Source organism: Pelmatolapia mariae, linkage group LG3_W (genome assembly GCF_036321145.2).
Source record: "Pelmatolapia mariae isolate MD_Pm_ZW linkage group LG3_W, Pm_UMD_F_2, whole genome shotgun sequence".
NCBI lineage: Eukaryota > Metazoa > Chordata > Actinopteri > Cichliformes > Cichlidae > Pelmatolapia > Pelmatolapia mariae.
The window spans coordinates 53,465,973-53,488,655 of NC_086229.1; the positions used below are offsets into that span (position 1 = coordinate 53,465,973).

General features: G+C 38.7%; 2 protein-coding genes across 2 annotated transcripts; both read right to left on the reverse strand.

Annotated features, from left to right (window-relative positions):
- Nucleotides 1–342: 342 nt before the first annotated feature.
- Nucleotides 343–4,587, reverse strand: LOC134623755 (cyclin-dependent kinase-like 2). Its single transcript, XM_063468778.1, has 9 exons — nucleotides 4,420–4,587; nucleotides 3,651–3,845; nucleotides 3,243–3,427; nucleotides 3,035–3,147; nucleotides 2,817–2,956; nucleotides 2,606–2,694; nucleotides 1,917–2,452; nucleotides 801–1,199; nucleotides 343–401 (listed from the first exon to the last, which is right to left on the reverse strand). The coding sequence occupies exons 1-9, from the start codon at nucleotides 4,585–4,587 to the stop codon at nucleotides 343–345; spliced, it is 1,884 nt and encodes a 627-aa protein (XP_063324848.1).
- Nucleotides 4,588–6,631: 2,044 nt separating this feature from the next.
- On the reverse strand, nucleotides 6,632–21,240 carry txk (TXK tyrosine kinase). Its single transcript, XM_063462169.1, has 16 exons — nucleotides 21,208–21,240; nucleotides 12,756–12,804; nucleotides 12,201–12,282; nucleotides 11,985–12,122; nucleotides 11,841–11,905; nucleotides 11,409–11,468; nucleotides 11,241–11,295; nucleotides 10,417–10,496; nucleotides 10,182–10,306; nucleotides 10,017–10,091; nucleotides 8,553–8,724; nucleotides 8,247–8,463; nucleotides 7,652–7,716; nucleotides 7,401–7,519; nucleotides 6,871–7,028; nucleotides 6,632–6,733 (listed from the first exon to the last, which is right to left on the reverse strand). The coding sequence occupies exons 1-16, from the start codon at nucleotides 21,218–21,220 to the stop codon at nucleotides 6,662–6,664; spliced, it is 1,545 nt and encodes a 514-aa protein (XP_063318239.1). The 5' UTR covers nucleotides 21,221–21,240; the 3' UTR covers nucleotides 6,632–6,661.
- Nucleotides 21,241–22,683: the final 1,443 nt, after the last annotated feature.

Below are 22,683 nucleotides of genomic sequence, written 5' to 3' on the forward strand. Positions count from 1 at the left end.
AAGTAGATGGAGAGTGCAAGTTAGCATGTCCCATAGATGTACCACAGACTTACAAAGTGGAAAGACATCAAGTTGAAACAAAGCAAACTACTCTCCTGCATACTGCCTTTATGTGTTTTTCTTGTCAAATCTCAAAGGTAACTGGACTTTTTAAACCCCAGTTAGTCCAAAAGGGGGCTATTGCTCACACTTAACATATAGCTTGGAAACTGGACTACTGGGTCAAATTGAGCTGCCATCATCACCATTAGCGCGCCGAAAACTGTTACCATGTGTGAATACCTTCTCTACGTACCTAAATCTGGGAAATGTATGTGTGAATTATTTTTGGAAACATCGCTGCTATTCTGGAGGCGGTCGGATACAAAGGAGTATTCGCAGATTGGACTCCTCTCTGGCTCCTGAAAGGACAAAAAGGTTATTTTAAAATATTTTTTTAATCTTCTGATTAATATTCTGTAAAGAAAGTTGTTACCTGGAAGGTGAGTAATTCTTTAGCATGACTTGATGGAAACTGTTGGGTTTTTGGGGTATAAATGTCACCGTGATGTCTTAACTTATCTAAAGTCCTGTAAAAACAAAGACAAAAACCTTGTACCAAACCAGGCAAGATAAGCAGGACTCAAAACACCTGACAGGCCTGACTAATTAAGGGGAAGCTCAGTCTAATAACGAAGACACTGGCACATAACCATACCAGTATTTTACAAAACAAAGTACTATTTGGTTATGATACCTCAGAGTGGGGGTTCTTGGATGGGAACTTGCCCCTAGGATATAATGATCACTGATGGCTGGACCATGGGTTTTGATGACTAAGGAGTTGACAAGAGTTGTGGAGGATGAAGGGATGAGGACAGGAGTGGAGGATGGTGTACGAGGGGGTGGGGAAGAACAAGAGACACTCAGATCAAGCTCAGTAAAGTCTGCACTATCCTCGTTGTGAAGGACAGAGCTTCTGGTCAAAGCTTTGTGGTGTAGAGTTTCTGTAGACGTGACTGAAGTCACATCTGGGACACTGGATATACTGGCTTTGTCTTTTCTTTCTGGGTTGTCATTCATCTTTCTTGTGGATCTCATGTGGTCTCTGAAAGATCCAGACTTTGTTTTAGATTCTTCAACCAAATATTTGGAGTGAGGAACTTTCCTGCCTTTTATATCAGATTCAAAGTCACTGCTGTTGTTCTGTTTGTCATTACCTGAAGACACATTTGAGGTTTGAGTTACTGATAAGTTGGCTGTTGTACTAATGGGCACAGTGAGAGCTAAATCTTCTTGGTTCTCTTTATTCAAGACATTCAGTGTTGTCCTAAGACCAGCCCCTATTAATGTGTTTTCATTTGAAGTTGTTGTGACTTCTGTGGAGGTCTTAGGTTTGGTGCTCTGCTGACGTAGGCAGCAAGGTTCAGAAGATTCAGGATGTACCTTGTAGTCTCCACCAGATGAATGTGATGTGTGCATGCCCAGCTTGGTTTCTTTATCTTCTCTATGGTTAATGTGCTGTGGAAGCAGCTTTGAAGATGATGTGTGCAAAGATGAGTTGTTCATTTTTGAGGTAGACACAGATGGTTTGAGGTTTAATAGTAGTACTTCTGGATGACCAGATGTCTTTCTTTCTTCTGAATCAGCTGTTTGGTCAGTATGACTACTGGTCTCATACTGTTTGGTGATAGACAGTGTGCTATGGACCTCGATGTAATGATTGCTTCCCAATTTAGGGGATTTTATTGGCAAGTCTGTATTGGACCAATGAGTGGCTGATTCCACAGAAGGTTTTGGAGACGAGCAGAAATTTAGATGGTCAGTAGTTGATTGTTTCAACAACTGGGGAACTTTTTTGATTTTTTGCTCAAAATTCTGACTTGATTCCAATTTATACAGTCTTGAGCTCTCTGGGGCATTTTTCTCAGTCCTACCTGATGCTGTATTGTCAGAGCTATTGCCGTGCATGTCTTTTATAATTCTCATAGGGTCTTCCCTTATATCTGCAGATAGCACTCGCTCATGTTTTGGTTTTGCTACTGTGCTGTTTGCGACATCCAGGTTTGCTACAGTCTTGGTGGTCTCTGATGAGTCAAAAGTAAGGGTTCTAGTTATCTTTGGAATCTCTGATTCTTTCTTCAAGTCTACAGCAGCAGCTTTGCCTGCTTTACTTTTCAAAGCCATGGGAGATTGAGCTGCATTGTGGATAACCTTGCTGCATCCTTTGGATTGTTTAGTGGAGATTAAAGGTTCTGACTGACGAGTGGTTTTAGACAACTTCAGAGGCTGTTTTCCCTTTACTTTCTCCATCTTTTCCTTGTTGACTTTGTCATCCATGTCTTCAGGTTGTTTCTTGCCTCTGCAGTTTTTCTCATCCCTTTCATCCTTTCTTGGGTTTTTGGTTATTTTAGGAAAGGTAGAGTTCTCTCTGTGGTCTTTTTGGATCTTAGAATTTAGCTCGTCCAAAAATCTAAGTGCACAGAGAAAGGCAGGTTAGTAATTCTAATTTAGTGGATAGTCATCAGCCCAAATCTTAATTTTCAAATCACACTATCAATGCTGTTCTTGCTCACATGTATTTCAAGGTGTACCAGCATCAAGAGTATCTACAGCAAAGTGGTACCTGATGTGGAAGGAGTCTTGTGTAAACAGTGGATGCTCTAACAGCTCCGAACACTGAGCCCGTCTTTCTGCATCTATCTCTAGACACTTCTGAGAAAAACAAAACAAAAAGGAAACCAAAGGTATTACTGATATGTTTTACCCTGAAACCGACTCAAACAAATATAGATTTCAGTATTTTTTTTATATACTGAGATTAAAATAAACTGTACCTGGGCCAGATCCAGGCTAATAGGTGTGATTGTAGGGAAACGCTGCTGGAGAGTGACTCTGTCTGAACATTCAGGCAGTGTAACTCCAGAAAACACAGGATTTCTGTAGAACAGCTCCTGGTGATGACTTGTAAGGTTACCTAAAGCAGAGAAAAAGAGAGTGCTGTTAGGATGGGGAAGAGGAAAGACAACATGCTAACGTTGTGTGAAGAGCTTACCAAAGCACCGGATGATCTGATATATTTGGTCAAGGTCTGAGTCTCCAGGAAACAGAGGCTGACCTGTTAACATCTCTAATAATACACACCCCAAAGCCCACACATCTACAGGTCTACACACATAAACACAAACATATGTTAACATTTCTAATCAACAAACACCCTATAGCACAGGTAATTTCAGCTAGGTTAGTACACAGATACTTACTTGCCATACTTAATGTCTCCCACCAGCAGTTCGGGGGCTCTGTACCATCGAGTGGCCACATAGTCAGTGAGGACGCTGCCCTCACTGATCGATGCAACAGTGCGGGCAAAGCCAAAATCACACACCTTAACCACACCCTCCTGAGAGATGAGGATGTTTTCTGGTTTGATGTCACGGTGGATGATCTGGAAATGAAAAGAACGAACCAGCATCATGTGGTATATTGCAAAGTCTTACTCATTGAAAGCCTGCTAGGAGTAACCCTTCAAGCTCTTTTTTGAAGTGATTGGTTTTTCTCATGTTTCAGGACTGCTTATAGAACAAAATGACTGGCTTGGCATCAGAAGTTAGTGTGGGTGTTCTCTTGCTATACAGCTAACTTATGAATAATTAATCATATATCCTCACATTTTGCTGATGGCAGAAGGCAGCAGCCCTTAGGATCTGGTACAGGTACTGTCGGCATGTGTTCATCTCCAGTCCGCTTGGGTTTTGCTCCAGATCATCCAAAAGTGTCCGTTCCACAAACTCAAATACCAGATACCAGCGGCGGCGGCGCTTCCACACTTCTAGGAGGTTCACCAGGTTGTCATGTCGCAGTTGCTTGAAGTTTATAAAGATAAAGGTGGGTACTCTGTGAATGCATACAGTACTGAGCCTATCATTGATGGTATCAGTGCTTTTGGGTCACCGAAGCTGCACAGGCCCAGCAAACCAAGGACCTTGACTTTTTCATGATATTCAAATGTTTTATAGATATACTTGTTGACCAAAAAACTTAGAACTTAGAAATATGGACTGATTCATTTCCTTTCACTGTGACTCGCTCTAAGTAGACAAACAACCCTCACCAATCAACCATAGGTGTTGTATACTAATTTATATAACCTGTAAATCCAATGTCGGTTTACTGTAAACTTATTAAACTATTCATGGGTTTCCAACAAGTCAACACTAACATATTTAGTGGATAGATTTACATTTTCCCTTTAGATTACAATAATCTGTTGGGTTCCTTTCACACTTCATCTCATAGTGACTTTTAAACTTAAGGTAAGAAACTGACACTGAGTTATTTTAGGGTTGTTGGTCTCTTGGTTGTTATTGTAAATGTCTTCACTCAGGTTTTACTTAATGACTGAATGAGTGGTAGGCTGATGGATTAATTGACAGGTACCCTGAGTAGCTTGATCTCCCTGTGGGCAATCTTCTTCACCGTCTTGTCATCATCAGAGTCCATGAATTTCTTGATGGCGACAAGGCGACCAGTATCACGATGACGGCACTTAAGCACGGTGCCGTAACTGCCCTCCCCGACTGGACCCAGAGATTCATAACGTTCCATCGAATTCTTATTCCAGAGAGAAAGAGGAATAAGTTGGATTTTAAAACTGATTCCTGTTTGATTTCCATCAGTATAATTGGAAATGTATTTTAAAACACTATTAATGTTTTCAAATTCACATTTACTTACAGTTACTACCCAAAAAAGCAATGCCTGTAGAAAACAAAGCTGTATCAAATTACAGAAAGGCCATTAAAATATGAAATAAAACAAAAAAAAAGAAAAATATACAATTTATCCTAAAATATTACCCAGAACAAAATAATTACACTACTTCAACATGAAAAAAATCAGCTGCCGTTTTGTTTTTTGTTTTTAAAAAAAGTACCTGTCAAATAATGACAGAGTACAGACAGCAGTAAAATATTATCGCAGTCAAAGTCATGAATGTCTTCATTAAACCTGCACACTTTTGCACCTAATGGACGACTTCATAATTTTTAATACATTAGTTCTTTCAATTAAGCAAATTATCTATATAACCTATCCAAGTGAGACCTCACGCAGGAAAAAGTCCACTCTTGTACTTTCATACACAACTACATAATTTATTATTATCAGTGATTTATTAACGTAATATATTTTCAGTAGGGCTAAATGTCTCACCAGTTATTAACATATTGAAAATATGGAGACGTAATAATTGTAAAACCCATTTTATGTCACGTTTTAAGGACTTATTACCTTTTTCTGTTCTTATCTTTTTTGTTTTATTTTATGTATATTTTTATCATTTTTGTTTACTTGTTTGTCTTCATACAAGTTTAGATGTGATATTAAAGCTGTAAAATAATATACGTTTAATGTAAAATATGAAATGGGTTTTGCTGACTTAATTACGCAGTTAGATTATTAAAATTATGGATGGATAAAAATGCCTCATAATCACTGAATAGCGTGAATAAATCGTGATTAAATAGACACATTAGAAAAAATATGACAGAAGTACGACAAGCCCATGACTCAGACAACAAACAGCGGCATTTACATTAGACACACACTCAAACCACAAGCTGACCTTATACGGATCTCCTTTGATCGCTTTAATGTGCGCACTGAGCTCCTGCACTCACAGTAAACACCGTTTCTCTGATGTGCGTAACGTGTTGTGGTCACAAGAGAAGACAACTTGACTCCGTGTCCGTGTGTTTGTCACCATGGCAACACCGCCTGTCGCTTGTCAGTGCTGAAGATTCCCCCCCACCATGTAAATTAGCTTAATGTCTCTTTAAGCATGTATTTATTTCACATTTTAGGGATTTAAATAAGCCGAATTCCTCATTAAACTTTATTTTGGGTATGTATTGCTTCATGTTTTGATAAACGTCACTAAAGTCCTTGTAAACTGTATAAACCTTAAAAAGACATGAATTCTTGGGCAAGTTCTGTCTTTTTTCTACGATCTCTAACCTCTAGTGTATTTTGAGATATTAGTGATAAAGCTCTTGATACATTTATGTAATGCTTATGCAAAGTTTCAGGGAGATTAGTCCACTCGTCTATGATGATGAATGAACTGTCAAATCTACAAATATAAACATGATTGTGGGATTTGTATAAAATATTTATAAACGCCATAGGCCTATAGAAGTTGACACAGAGTCCTCTGAAATAATTATGCCATGCTTTGTCAAGATTAGTCCACTGGTCTAGGGAGATAGGAAACATGTAAACATGTGCTAAAATTTTTATATTGTGATACCAATTTTATTTTATTTTTCTTCCGTTTCAAATTTTAAATAAATGAAGCATTCTCTTATTCATTGGGTCACTCAAGCATAATATACACAACTGCATACACATGCTATTGATATATTTGTGCTACTAGACTTTCATGTGTGTTTCATGTGCACAGTAAGTTCCTTCAAATTCAAAGCAAACAAAGAACAGCATAGATCACTTCATTGTTCGCATGTATCCGCAGCTGATGTGCATTAAGTAAAATACATCACAGGAGCATTAGAGCAAGGCGTTATAAAAATATTTATTTACAAAGACAGAATAAAATATATTTACATTCATGACAACAATAAACAAACAGTTTGGAGTCCAGCGATATAGTAATATGTGTGTGCTAGTCTTGATTTTCTGCCAGTTTTCTGATTTCCTCCAGTAGTTCAGAGAAAGATGGCCGACCGTCAGGCTTCTGCACCACCACCGAAGAAGGAAAGGAGATGTAATAGTAGATGAACAGAAGAAGAGGAGAAAGACGTCATGCAGTTATTAATAGAAGGTGTAGAAACATGGTACAGTCAAAATATCAAAATACAAAATGTTTAATACCTCGTGCCAGCAGCGGTACATGATGGCGTACAGTGGTTGTGAAGCACGTTGTGGTCGGTACAGCCGGATCCCCCTGGTGATGTCAGTAACTACTTCCACATTTGATCGGTTTTCAAATGGAGTTCGACCCTCAGAGAATATCTCCCACATTACCACACCTGGAGACACACACACACACACATATATATAGAGAGAGATAGATATAGATATAGATATATAGAATGGAATAGAATAGAATAGAATTCAACTTTATTGTCATTGCACATGTCACAGGTACAGGGCAACGAAATGGAGTTTGCATCCATCCAGAAGTGCTTTAGCCATGATATAGATATATTACAATATATATTAGCAATAATATAGATATGTAAGTATATTACAGAAATGGGTCTATATATATATATATATATATATATAGAGAGAGAGAGAGAGAGAGAGAGATTGGGAAGAAAAAGAGAAGGTGCAATCTATTTTAAGCTACAATCACTCAGGAGCTATACACTTGGTGTATTTGGCCTGTGTTTCCTCACCGTAGGACCAGACGTCAGACTTGCTGCTGTATTTACTGTAGTGAAGAACTTCAGGGGGAGACCACTTCACTGGGAACTTGGCACCATTTGAACTGGTGTACTGATTGTCTAGAACGTATCTGGAAAACATGGTTGAAGAATTTAAATATAACCAGAGAACAGATGGCAGGAGTAGTTATTCACCATGCTTTAGACTCTATGGGTAGTCTGCATAACAAATCTGGTTAAAAAAAACCCCAAAAAAACCATACCTGGTCATTCCAAAGTCGCTGACTTTCACCACATTGTGCTCATTAACCAGACAATTCCTGGCTGCCTGGATATGGAGAAAAACATTATAAACCAAATATTCAGCTGGAATAGATTACCAACTAGACTGTGTGGCAAAGAGTTTTATCTTTTATGTTTAAGCATTTTAGTTATTTTATCTTTGGGTTAAGCAGCACAAGTTAGTGAAATTTGTTTTTTGAATCTCGCCCTTCTTTTCTTCTGTTTTAGCCGACCAAATCACATATTTTAGTAATTTATATTTTATTTTACCTAAATTTAATAAGTTATTATTTATTTGTAATTTCTAGTTAATCTCTCTTGAAGATATATTTTTTTATATTCTTAAATATTATATTCTTATAAATGCACCATGGGATCTTGGGGTATTTCGGTACACTGGATACTGTATATATTGTTGTATTGACAATAAAGACCTTGAATCTGAATCTGAAGATGTCAAAGATGCATTATAGGGGAGTCTGTACAAAATCATTAACAGGTTAAAATCTTACAAAAAATATACCATGATTTCATAGACTGTTACTCATGTTATATAAAATTACTGTGTTGGCTCACCAGGTCTCTGTGGATGAAACTATGTGCCTCCAGGTAATCCATCCCTTCACACACATCCTGGCACATAGACAGAAGCCACGACTCCGGTAGAGTTCTGCCCCTTTGCCGCAGGAAGTTCAGCAGGCAGCCATTCTCCATGAACTCAGCCACGATCAGCAGGGGGCGCTGCTGCAAACAAACGCCATACAGCTGTACAAGCTTCGGGTGGCACAACCTCCTGAAAGAGAGATCAGTCACAAAATGTTTTTAAGGAGCTCTTTAATTTCTCTTCCTTTTCCCACATCCGGATCATCCCGACATCCTTACATCATGACTTTGGCCTCCTCGATAAAGTCCTCTTCATACATGGCTCCCTCCCTGATGGCCTTGATGGCCACTCTTTGCTGTCCCCTCCACTTGCCAAACCTCACCACGCCAAACTGACCACTACCCAGCTCCTTCATGAAGGTCAACTCACTGGGATTGATCTCCCACTTTTCTAGAAGAAAAAACACAAGAACAAGATAAAGTGAGTAAAGAGAAGAGTGAGGTCATCTCAAAACCTCTTGCTCTATGAGACCTAAAAACCAACCAGTATAGAAGAAACAGAATAAATATAAGTTGGAAATTGTACTAGCTGCTTTTCAGCTAGTACCATGTACCAGGTTATAACTGCTAATTCTGAAAAACAAAAAACAAAAAATAAAATAAAAAAAAAATACTTTTAGTTATATTATTTAGTTAAATATTTAGATTGCCTTTTAATTTTTCTAACTTTGGATTCACTTTCCTATTGCTTATAATGATTACATTTATTCAAAAATAAATTTAAAAATAAAGAACACACCCACATTTAGTCTATGAATACAAACCCATGACTTATGACTTACAGCATATAGACTGCAAGTGCATAAATAAATTAATAATATGATTGCAATATGCCATGGAAAATGTTCTTGGGAAATGAAAGAGGAACAAATTGTGATATATAGCAACACATCATCTACAAACAGACATTATATTCTAATCTGTATCTTTTTTCAAATCAGGCTACAATAATGAAAGATATTTTCATTTTTGTGTTCACTCATTTACTTGTAGATGTAGATTTGGCCATATCTACTTGCTTCTCATTCCTGTTCCTGTTAAGGAACTATTTGCATACATTTATACAACCAGTTTCTGAATGACCTAATTCTGTCCACATTTTAAAACTCAACTTGACTGCTAGCCAGTGAAGCAATTTGATAGAAAGAAGTTAAGCTGCTAATTAAAGCTGTTTATATATTTCCACTATTATGTGGAAATATATTACTTTATAGAGGTTGAAGATCCAGTTTCAGCAAGCTGTCGTAGTTCATCATATTCTTTTAGTAAGAAGAACAACTTTATTCATTGACTGATCATTCTGCTTTAACCTTAGCTTTCATCAGGGTGATGAAGGCTACAGGCCAAGCACTAAAGGTTACAAGGGCAAAATGTGTTAAAGCCCCCAAAATTGTTGAAGTTCTGTTGGCGCTTCATTATCTTTAGACTTTTGATCTTCTACATGACTAAAGAGCCAATATAGATAGAAACATAGATATAAATATGAGTATCTTAACTGCAAATCATGCAAAGCTACTCTACCAAAGTCCCAGAATAAAAAATGTGCGAATGAGGAAATGCGTATAATAGAAAACCGTTTCAATGGCTCAGAATTATAGCTGACGTGTTTTTCCATCTCTAAATTTAGCAGGTATTTTTGACTAGTACTAGAGAGGATCTGTAAGTAATGTAATATACTCATACCTGAGCTGAATCCTGCCGTGGCAGGGACACACCTTCCCATTGGTCCGACTGGATATCGCAACCTGGCCACTAGACCTGCACAAAACACGCAAACAAACATATCAACTGCAGTATTGAATGGAAAACTGACAGTGTTGTTTTTACAAACACCATGTGCTTAATTACCTGCTGCATTGTGTTCATGGTAGTGTATAACCTCAGGTATGGAGCTGAAAATATGTTTTTCAGCTAAGTAGTATTGCCCATTGTCAGTTATTTTAATCTGGTAATGCCTGACATCTCCGCTGGAACTAAAGACAAACAAACAGAAGAATTGATCAGTTTATAGGTTAAGATGTGCTTTGTTTGTGATTTTAATTCATTGTGTTTTTTGTCTAAGATTTAACCCTTCATGAATCACCTTATTGCTTTGGTGTAAACAGAGACGGTGTAGACTCCCTTTCGACTAGACTCCCGCACCACAAATCCCCCCTCTTTGTCCTAGAAGAAAACAAAAAATAATTGTTATTTATTTGAATAATCCATTAATCCTTTTTTTTTGACTAACATAATGCGTCTCAATTTGGATTCTTCTTTTAGTTCACTTTTTGTGCCTTGAAAAAAACAACATTTGTAATGTTAAGCTATTTAACATTGAATTATCAAGTAATTACTGTGGTACAGACAGCCCAAGATATTTTTGTTCCAGTTTTAAAGAGCAAAGTTTTAGTTTTGTTTTATCAGGCTGGTACTTGTCTTGCACAGGTTATCACACTTACGTATCTTCGGAGACAGTTTACTAACCAAACTTGCCATCATTAGCTGATAATGTGATGCTCCGCCCCCTTGACCGAATATGGTCATGTTTATCTCCAACACTGTAATGATTACATTTCAAAATTTCGCTTATAATACTGAGTGTGTGTATAAAAGCATCCAGTTTGAGTCTGGTCTAAAATAATCAGTCAGATACAGCTTTTCACATTTGATAAGCTAAAAAACAAAACAAAACAAAACATTAGCAATTTTTTTTTCCAGGAATAATTCCCAAAACAATAATTATCTAAGTAGTAGTATTTTCAAACACTGCTCAAAAACACTGACTAGAGAGAGGTAAAAAGTTCAGGGCATGGTTGATTTATTTCATATTCATTGATTCGGGCCATGTCATCATACATGAATGCTTCACTGCTAAACCATTGTTTTTGCTCGGCTTAGAGCACATTTAAATAGGTGCATAAATACCTCTTGTCTTAGGAGCTGCTCTGCTTCTGTCCTAGTGATGTTCTTGCAATACCACCTACAGGTTGGACAACGAGAATTTAAATGATTGTTTTTTTGATTCTAAAATGACTAAAAACAAAAGCAAAAAGAAAAAAAGAAGGCAAAAGTCAAAAATATGGTAAGACTTACGGGTTTGCCTCGATTTTGTTTTTCTCTGTCACATAGTTACTGGGGATGAAGCCTTTATTCCTGATAGAAAGAGAGTAGGAAGAAAAAACACTGATAATCTAGAATCTTTAAGATGTTTAAGAAATAAATATTAAAAAATTAGTTCTAGATTGAAAAATATATTTACATTTCAAAATAAAAATTCATGGGGTTTATTTCATACACTATGAAATATTTGTTATTTATAATATATGTTATTATCACAAAAATAAACAAACATATTTTTGTGTCCAGAAAACTTCACATTCCCATAATAAAGCAATATTTATTTGTTTTACTGATCAAGCACAATCCCACCAATAATTGCTCTATGATATCTTATATGAGCAGTAATATTGCTCGAAATACTCTTGTTGTAACAAACACAAACACTGAAATTTAAATTGAAAGTACCCATGCTTGTCCTGCGCCCGCCACCACAGCTGGTCTTGCTTGTGCAGTATGATGTACTCCTCCCCCTGTGGTCACAACACAAAAGATTAACAAATCTCTGCAGTTTATTTTTGTGTGTCTATGTGTTTACATGTGTGTGTATACCTGTTTGAGTGTGAGGTCAGTGTCTTCCTTGGCGGTGAAGTCGTACATGGCCACGACACTCAAGAGGCCCTCACCTTCACCGTCCTCGCCCTCGGGAGGGGGGAGGGGGAGCTTTCTCCTAGACCTCTCGACCTGCAACTGAGACAAAAATTAAGGATTAATTCATAGAAATGAATGAAACATTGAAACACACAGAAGCAAACCCATTTGACCTACCCGGGTGGGTTGTCCTGAATACCGTCGGTTTGGGAAACAAAGGGAGGTTCTGCTCTCCAGCTCCACACGAGTGCTGAACTCCCTGGAATCAACCAATCAATCAGTCAGTCTATATGCCACATATGTTTTTTTGTTTTTACCCAAACTGATTCAGTTCACTTCGGTTTCATTTATATAGCACCAAATCACAACAATAGTTGCCTTGTGGTGCTTTATATTTTAAGGTAAGAACCTGCAATAAAACCAGCAGAGTCGCCCCCTGGTGACCATTTTAAAAATGCAGGTTTGAGGCAGCCTTTACTTCACATGCCTTGGTCTGTGTGTCAGTCTGTGTTAGTACTGTTTTATTTTGAAAGTCTTGAGTCTCATGTGCTTGGGTTTAATTCTACTTCCCCTGCCTTGTTATTCTGTTTTTGGTGCCAGCTATACTCCCACCTCCTGTTTTTCCCATCATTTTTTAAATCAGTTATAACTTATTGTTTTGATCAGTATCTATAAAATGAACGAGCTCCTTGTTTTTTTTTCATGTTTGTTTTAGACTCTTTAAAACGCCACCTGGTCTGAACAGCACAGCAGCAGCAGATGATCGACCGGATGGAGTGATCTGAAGAAAGGAACAAACAAGAAAAGAGTTGAATTAGTGAACAAATTGTATACATAATGGAACTTTCAATATGTTCATTTATTTTCATGGAGTGTCATATTTAAAGGAAAAAACTGAAACAATGAATCATGAAGCATAACACATGCAGATGCTTCCATACAGGCACTGTGGGGTGAAATGAGCTATTTATAAAAGTTCCCCAGGGCTCTATTCCTGGCCCACTTTTATCTTCAAATATACTTCTTCTTCTTTTAATCTAGATTAGTCAAAGACATGACATTGTTTCACCACTGCAGGTTAATATGGCCACCTGCTATCAAACAGTTCCAGTAGCCTTGATAAACTGCGACCAAGCATTCTAAACTAATGAATCTAATGGATTAGTTCATCTTCTTCTTTTGACTGCTCTCTTTCGGGAATGCTAATCCCTAGCATCGTCCCATGTCACACCAACCCTCTGCATGTCCTTCTTCATCACTGTATATCCATGTAGCTCCTCTGTGGTCTTCCTCTTTTCCTCCTACCTACTAGCTCCATCTTCACCATCCTTTCTCCAATATATCCACTATCCCTCAAATCATCTCAACTCTATCTCTCCAACTTAACTTGATGTATTAGTTATTCCGCTAAATAAAAATCTACGGTCTTGGGCTACAATAAGCTAGGTTCATTGACTAGGCCATTGATTGGCCTCTTAAGATCAGAAGAATTTCCATAATTATATCACTCTCATCTGCTACAACACATTTATTCTTTCCTGCTTTGACTATTAGAGTACTTTTACCTCTCACATCCAGAAACCTAATTAGTCAAGTTGTATTCACTTTTGAAATTTTATGTATGACAGTCTTATGACACAAGACCCCAAATGTTTTAAAATCATCTAGTTTCTGAGACCAGGCTTTTTTTTATTATGAAGGAGTTAATATCCATTGGGTGTTTGGCTGTCCTTCCCAATTTACATTCAGGTAACAACATGCCTAAAGATTTAAAATAGGTTTTTTGCTAAGTTTTCTGTTGGGTAGAGACAACACCAGTTCATCCCTTGACTTAGGACTCCTAAGCCAAAACAAAACCATATTCCTCTGAAAATAGTTGGGTGGAAAAAGAATGGGAAAAGCAGCCAATGTCCAAAGAAAATCTCTGAAAGACCTTCAGAAAGTCTAGAAAGCTATTGCCTGAGTCCACTTAAAAATAAAATGACAACAACACAGGTTTACATTCACATTTGCTGATTGACTTTTAATGTAATTTTCCATTTCTGTTTACTCACGACTAAGACACGCACAACTAGATTTAGAGATATCTCATATTTCATGCGGTTTAAACTGAGCAGCCAACGCTGACAGGCTTATAGGGGTGTTTGGATGACGTTTGAGGCCCAGTTACATAAAATACACTGATCTCTGTGTGGATGAGAAGGAGGAGATTTCTATGACATACTTAGCTGTCTAAAACAGCTAAGTATGTCATAGAAATCTACTGGAACTGCGAAGCCTAAACCACAATTAGTGATATTGGAGCACTTTAGACTGTCTATCACAGATACGGTGTAGACATGATAATTATGTCACCTTTATTTTCATTGCTTAAACTTGAGAGTTGAATGACTTTGAAAAAGTTTTATTGCTAGTAGAAGCTTTAGTCAAAAACACCGCTCATCTTAGCGTGTCATCTGCATGCAGACATCCGTAAAAGCAGCAACGGAAATTGTGGTCAATGGCTTTCATTTGATGGCCGTGATGCTCTCAGTGCGATACGTTGCATGAAGGTGATTGTAAGAGTAAGTGCAGGATGTGATCACACTGTCAGTTCGCACGGTCAGACAATCAAAGGAGAGAGAGAGAGAGAGAGCGATAAGATGTTATGGCAGGGCTGCGAAGCTCTCTTTACAAAGAAGAGTGCATTAGTGAGAGCTCAGTGTTGCTAAAAACCACAGAGCCAGAGAGGTGGTTTGGTCTGCAGAGTTAGTGGAAAAAGAACAGTGTGATCAGATGAGTCATCTTTCACCAAAATTTGCAATAAGTGAACAAGCGCACATGAGGGGAACACGATAAAGGGCCGAATGTTGGACCCCTGGATTTTGCACCCTTATGTGTGGTGTCCAGGAGCTAAAAAGCTTGTTTCACATACAGGATGACCTGAGAGGAATCATCAAGGCCCAGTTTAAGATAAATAAGGATAATTTAGAATTTTTAATGATGCAAAGTTACTCTAGTGCAGGGGTGTCAAACTCCGGGCCTCAAGGGCCGGTGTCCTGCAAGTTTTAGATGTGTGCTTGATCCAACACAGCTGATTTAAATGGCTAGATAACCTCCTCAACATGTCTTAAGGTTCTCCAGAGACTTAATCACTTGATTCAGGTGTGTTGACCCAGGGTGATATCTAAAACCTGCAGGACACCGGCACTTGAGGGCTGGAGTTGGACACTCCTGCTCTAGTGGAATCCAGTATTCCAAATCCAGAGTTCAAAGCGACCACAATGGTCAATTTTTATAAATATACTAATACAATAAGAAACTTCGATGGGTATACTTCAGGATCAGGACTTTCAGACCGTTGGTTTTCCATTCCAGGTGAGTGTTTCATCTCTCGACTGCTGGTTCATTCGTGCTGCCAGATGCTCATGATGTGCAGTCAGTTTCTTCAGCCAGTGGGTCTGAATCATGTCAGGGCCTGGTGCTGTCCAACTCTTCACACAGAAGACTCTTTCCTGGATGCCTGCCACTGTGATGGTTACCAGATCCTGTTCAGGAAGGTTGTTCTCATATTCTTCCCCTGCCACCGAGAGTACACCTCGGATGGTTCAGTGGAGAACTGCTGGTTTATTAGCCTGCCTCTACCTTTACAATTAGGTGAAGTCTTTGCTTGGAAGTTTCCAAAGCCTCAGGCATGGGCAGGTCGCTATACTTCTTAGGCGCCCCTTTCGTCATCACACTTCTGCAGGTACGATAACTGGCTTGATATTGGCTTCTAGTGTCCTTTATGGTGGGTACTGTTCATTGTGGCTGTTTGTCTTATAGCCAAGCATGTCAGTGATCACTGCTGCTGTGGTCTAGATCAGCTGGTTGGTTTCAGTGACGGTCACAGTAGGGAGTGTCCATAATGAGGCATTCACATCTTCTACTAGACTTTCATAGGGTATTTCACATAGTCTTAAGAGTTAACCACAGAGGGTCGACGTTATCTATCTATCTATCTATCTATCTATCTATCTATCTATCTATCTATCTATCTATCTATCTATCTATCTATCTATCTATCTATCTATCTATCTATCTATCTATCTATCTATCTATCTATCTATCTATCTATCTATCTATCTATCTATCTATCTATCTATCTATACTAAAATCAAATAAAACTAAAGGTTAAGTTTTTGTTATCATTGTATTATTGTCATTATTTAAATAACTATTTACTCTAATTAAATAATTTGAATTTTTATTTCAAACGGAACAGATTAGACTTTTCCCTCCAGACGCAGCTTCCTCTGGAGCTTTGGTCATTTCTTGATATTAAGTTCAAATACATGTTAATTTTCTCTCTGTGGTTTTGTGTAGGAGGTCTTTGTCAGGAAGTGGAGTTTCCTGTGAGCGTATGCCTGCATGTGTGTGTGTGTGTGTGTTTATGTGGGCCAGCAGACAGGTGTGTCTGTGTGTGATGGCTGTATTCCTTCCTGTGCAACTTCATGTGTTTGAGATAACAAAAAAACACTCAAAGGCAAAATGCTCAAAGTGTCACGTGATTTTAACTGTAACCGCCGAATGCATCTATGGCATGTCCCATCATGCTCTGCATGTGCCCTCCCTGTTGTAGAAGTTAAGCCATGGGAATTATGAACTCTTCTGGTGGTTTGTGGTGAACCAGCACCCTAATAACAACCAGTCTCTGAGGTTTCTATCAGCTGGGGCCCTAAAAACCTCAACTTTTGGATAAATAAAAGTTAAATTTTATTAACTGATTTTTATTTATAAATAACATTCAAGGAAAATGAAGCACATCACAGAGATTCTGAAACTTTTTTACTTTACATTTTTCCTCCCACTGGTGCACAATGTCATAATTACAAAGTACAGTTTTAAATCCTAAATCCTGTTTACTTTTTCATAGGTTGTTATGTTTTAAAGGACAATCAGGCTGCTGGGAGTGGATTAGGGATCTGCCCAGCCCAGCAGCCACCGTCAGTCTAAATCTCATTGGACTGGCAGTCAAATCTAATTTAGGATGTGGTCCCAGCTAGTGAATATTTATTTAAAAGTTTACCTGTAAAGAAAAAGTAGGATGTGTGACAGCTTTAGACGAGGGCTGCAGTCAAATAGACCAAAAAATGACCTCTTCTATATCTGATCACCCAATGGAAAATGTCACAAGGTCGAGGAAAGGTGTGAAGGAGAATTCATTAGGAGCTAGGAAAAGAGGAGCTTGGTGATCAGAGAAACAGACGGCTTTTACATGCAGCTCCTCAACAGTGTGATCATTTATGTAGCTGACATATTTCTTCAGGATCATAAAATGCTTATCTTGGACTATTTATCGGTGAAATCATGTCACTTCCTTACCAACGTTGTAATAATAAATAAACAGGAATAAATGGGATGTAAGGTGAAAGGAAGTGTTTGGCATACTGTGTATAGCTGCCTATCCTGTCCCCTCATATTTTCACTTCCTACTGGAGAGATGATCCAGTGTAACCTCTACCTATTCAGGTTTTCTGTGACTGAAGTGACTTGTGACTGCAATACAGCAGCTGTTAAACTGTGGACTCAGCTCAGAGGTCATCCAAATGACTGTGGCTGTGGGAATGGATGTGAATAATTAACGGATCCAAACTGTTCTCTGCTCCACTAACTGGACATTCAGCTGAAAACTTTATGTTTCAGGGATGGTTACAGAAAATCTCCACCTGCTGGTACCACAGTACCTGCATTCATTTTATATTTTAGCCCCTTACCGCATTATATTAGATGTTAACCAAATGTTTTCTAATTGTTTATCATTATGAATGATGGGATGAAATCATCCCTTTTCTTTTCATAAGAAATGTCTCAGTGTGTCCTCTAAGCTATGCACCTTTCCTGAATATTTAAAGAGATGAAACAGCTCTTAATGTGGTCATCATGCAGATACTTCTGTTTCAAGTCACTTAGTTAGGAAGTTCCCTAAAGCAAACTGACTCTTTGACTATAGCCTTTGTGTCAACATGATTGTTGGCTCTTCGGCACAAGAGTCTGTAGAAGCTGATTTCCTCCCAAGACGACTTTCTCCCTCCTCCTGGAAGGCGCCTTTGCTTGGCTTTGATTGTGTTGCTGCTACCTGTATTTTAAAACTCACGTGGTTGTGCTCTGAGCAACAGAGAATTGGTGCAGTACCATATACCTCTTTGTCCAAAGACAACATTCTTGCTTCTGTTTTAGTCTGTGGCTTTCAATCTCTCCTGATTTTGATGGGTCAAAAGAAATCACGCAGTACAGAGGTGTGCCAAAACATCTTAACGATGGCCTCAGTTTTACAGCAGTGACACCCCTAACCTCTTTGACCTGGTTGGTAAGTCATTCCTTGAGGTTATTGGCTTTCATTAGATGAAAGCAGTCATCAGATGCGTCCTTGTGTTTGCTTTGGCCGCTAGCAGATTGCTAGAGTCATCCATTGACTGCACGCAAAAAGGCAACTTGTCTGCAAACACCTGCCAACCTCTTGCATATCAGTAAAAGCAAAACTCTAAAAGGTTTACAAAGTGTTACAATATGAAACTCTGTTATGGCTTATCGCTGCAATCAACACATTTCAAGTGTTTCTATGAAGGCAAACGATTTCCAGTTTGTCTCAGATTCTGTAGAGTTTCACTACTGCTTGGTAATTAGTTGGAGAGTGTTTGCAGACAAACTGGCATCTTACTTGCAAACTAAGGGTGACCACAGCAACCTGCTAGCAACCACAATAAATGTATGGACGATTTTGGTGTAGTATACCTCTTTGCAGCCAATTTCACCTAGAGACTTGCAGCAACTTCCCGTAGCTGGTCAGGGAATACACAGTTTTATTGAGGTATCTGTTATTGCCAAGGGGTCTAAGAGGGGTGTAATAGGCAGGAAAAAGCACAGAAGCCATATCCATGAATTCTCAGATTTCTACCATTTGTATAACTGATGCTAAGTGCAAAAAACATACACATGTGTCCTGATTTGGCCTTAACATATAAGCCATGCGTAATGTGATTCGGACCTTCTAACACCTTTGGTTAATAGTAAATAAATCTGGTTGGACGCTTCATGCATTACAATGAAAATCTGCTTTTAGTCATTTAGGCCAACCTCTGACTGTCACACTTTCTTAAAACGCTTGTTATGAATTTATTTTCCTGCACACAGTACAGCAGGGTGAGCACCATTACTCAATAGAGCACACTGAAACAATGCATTGCCAGGATTATGTTTTTAAATGGGCTGGCATGGGCCATACATTCAGGTACTGCTTTCTTTTGTGTAACTGCTTTACCAAGTGGTAAAATAAGCACTTAGATTCTAAATAAAAGTCATAATCGTCCTTTAAAAGTAACAGTCAAAGGTTTCAGAGTGTATATAGAGTACCTGAAGTGAAAGCTGTGGATTTTAGTTGACACTTTTTGGGCTTCTGATTCCTGTTTTCTGTGGTTAGTCTGAGGATATTAACTGTAATATTTCCTTTGGGGTGAAAAATGAAGCCAACACTGAAGTTGGCATAAGGCTGGTTGCAGACTTCTATGTTAAAATGCTGAAAAGAAACACGTTTATGGCCAGCTATGAAGTAAGTCCCCCTCTCCATGACAGCTTTTCGTTTTTGTAACTCATCTTGGAGTTATACTGGTAAGGCCTAAAGTTATTCTTTAACAGAGATGCTGTTGATTGCTTAGCATGCTGACACAGGCAGCTGTAGCTGCTAGCTCTCTGCTAGGCCTCTCCTCTGCTAAACTGGAATTGCAAACTTGTTCTGAAGTGAAAGTCTAATCAGCCTCAGCTGCAAATCAGTGCATAAAGCAAATATTAGCAAATAAATATGCTAACACAATTTATTAAGATGGTGAACATGGTAAACGTTAATTGACAGCAAATTAGCATTACTTTTGTCAACATGAGACTAACATATAGCAGAAACCTGAACTAGCTCTACTTGGGTTCTGCTCAGATTTAAAGGCCAGTATGAGTGTACCTTCCTGTCTGGGTAACTGCACCTTTGTGCCATGTGAGAAACAGAACTGAAACTTTACATTAGCAAGCAAAACACTCCTTTCTGCTCAGCAAACCAGAGGTGTTAGTTTGCATACAGGTGTCTCTGCCTCTGCTTAGCTTTCGGTCGACATTTTCACATTGTCCTTAGCTCAAGGGTTTATGCATAATAAATGTGAAAAAGGTTTCAAGCCAAAACAAGGTTTAACGGTTTAACGGCAGATGCTTCAGGCTAAAAAAATACACTTTTTCTGGATGTGCATACAGATTTTCTCTTCTTTTATTTTTAACACGTAAACTAAGCCACACTGTTTTTGTGTTGTTGTTTGGGTTTTGGTTTTTTTTGGTTTTTTTGGTAAAATCAGTGGCTCTCAGGTAAAAGTGGAGGTAAAAGCTAAACTAAGTTAAATTAATTTGAATTAAGGAGGGAAATTACTTCATTTGGTTAAAACTCAAGCTTTACTGTTAAGGACTACAAAAAAACTGTCAGGTAGGCTGCAGTGGGGGGACACCAGAAACAGTCAGAGAACTAAGCCAACTAAGCAACAAATGAGAACAAAACCTGAAAATCATCCCAGTCCAGACTTTGTGGAGATTCTGAGTTTTTAAAGAAGAAACATTCAAGTGAGTCACTTGAGACGGTACGAACGTGAGCTACTGCTTATCTGAGGCGTTGTGACATTAGCAAGAATTATTTTCAAGTAAAATTCATGTAAAGCTAGTCTAGTGCAGCCTAAGAAGAAAACTTTGAAGCGGACACCCCTGAACATGGCATTAAAAGAGTATAAAGAGCCACAGTTGAGTCTTTGTTGTGTTTTGTCATGTGATGAAGTGACATTTCAAGACAAGCTGCCATTTTGGAGTCCCCTTTAACTGCCTGACTGTCACAGCTTCAGAGATCAAGAAACATCAAAAACTTTCAGAAGACGTTCATAACCTTGAAGTTACTTCAGGTAGAAAGTGAAGGGAACCTATGGTGGTATTAAGCCCGGTCGTTTGTTAGATGACGTTTTAATGGTCTCGGGTTCATTTCACGCCGCATACTAAGTCACATTTTACTCACATTTTCTCCTTTAACGCTCAGTAACTCATCCTTAGCAGTGCAAATGTTGGCTTTTTTTGTTAGTTTGCTGCATCCTGCTTCAATATCAAAAGAAGAAATAAGCGAGGTTTGCATGTATGTTCGTAAATGACTTACTTGAGTGAATCATGACTGTCTGTTTCTTTTGTCTTCCACCTCTTCTTTTTTGTCTCCCTCCTTCTCCTGCTTTCACTCTTCTTCTATCTCCTCATCAGCGCCACTATTTTTCTTCAATTTTTTTAGGTCAGCTCGGTTTAATCTCTTTCTGCAACCATCGGTGCAGAGCTGATAGGACGCCACAGGTGGGAAACCTTCGAATAGTTGAGCGACAAGGGTGCAGAGACAGATTGAGGTAGAAAGAAAGACGGAGACACAGGCAGGCAGGTGGGTGGAGGAAGTAGAGTAGGTGAAGAAGAGAAGGCAAAAGAAAGAAGATATGGGCACAAAAAAGAAGAGGAGGATAGTTGCCTTGCTGCTGTTGCTGTTCACGCTTATTTTTTGAGTCGGCTTTTGAACACATGAATCAAGATTTAAATGTCTGAACACAGAGCATTTATATTTACAGTGTTTACAGAGAGAGAGCGGGCGAAAGAGAGTGGGAGAAAGATGAAGACAAAGATACAGAAAGGAAGTGAAAGAATGACGTGAATGAAACCACAAAGCATCCGCCTATGTGAATATCTCCAGGAAGACACACACACACACACACACACACATGTCTGGTTTGCTATCCTCGTGGGGACATCCCATTGACATAATGCTTTCCCTAGCCCCTTACCCTAACCCTAACCATTAAAAATGAATGCCTAACCCTAACCCTTACCCTAAACCTAACCATAACCTAATTGTAACCCTGACAGTAAAACCGCATTTTGAGTGTGAAAATTGCTTTCAACCCCGAGGGGACCTGGATTTTGGTCCCCACGGTGCAGAAAGTCCCCACCAGGATAGTAAAAGTCAGATTTTGGTCCCCACCAGGATAGTACGAACCCGTACACACACACACACACACACACACACACACACACACACACACACACACACACACACACACTAAGGCTCATAATGCAAAAACAGGGCTCATATTTTATCCTCCGCTTAGCTGCTATTACCGTCGGAGCCAGTTCAAAATCTGGTCCTTTGACTCAAGCTGCTCTTTTTATTTTGTGTTAGTTCTTTAGCGAAGATTTTTTTAAAAAGGAATGATGTTGTTTTAACAGAAATGTTTGACCCTGTGTTACTCACACAGGTTTTCTATTTGCCCCTGATTGACCTCATTCAGGCTTCAGCTCAGCCACATCTCCACCCTTTTTTCATAATTGTTGGCCACATCTGGTCCACAGAAGATTCACCTGTCCTGTAAATGAGCTCTACCAGAGGTAGCCTAATTATGAGCTATCCAAATGCTGTCGAGGGAGCTCAGAGTTCAAGGTCACTGTATGTGATTAGAGGATCATAAAGTCATAAATTCTTTCTGTGACTTGAAAGTGTCCCATCCAGTCATTCCTTTAGTGTAAAATAAAAGCATGTAAAAATATTTCATGGGGTATAGGTTTGTCCAGTGTAAAGTAGATAACTGTAAGAGTTTTATTT

Excerpts from the sequence above, each read along its gene's own strand:
- LOC134623755 (XM_063468778.1), bottom strand. The coding sequence starts at position 4,587 with ATGGAACGTTATGAATCTCTGGGTCCAGTCGGGGAGGGCAGTTACGGC. Across the intron at positions 3,428-3,650 it reads CCTTCTGCCATCAGCAAAAT|ATCATCCACCGTGACATCAA; the intron begins GTGAGGATATAT and ends TTTCATTTCCAG. Across the intron at positions 1,200-1,916 it reads CTCTGACAATACAGCATCAG|GTAATGACAAACAGAACAAC; the intron begins GTAGGACTGAGA and ends ATGTGTCTTCAG.
- txk (XM_063462169.1), bottom strand. Across the intron at positions 11,469-11,840 it reads CGGGCGCAGGACAAGCATGG|GAATAAAGGCTTCATCCCCA; the intron begins GTACTTTCAATT and ends TCTTTCTATCAG. Across the intron at positions 7,520-7,651 it reads AGCGACTTTGGAATGACCAG|ATACGTTCTAGACAATCAGT; the intron begins GTATGGTTTTTT and ends CATGTTTTCCAG.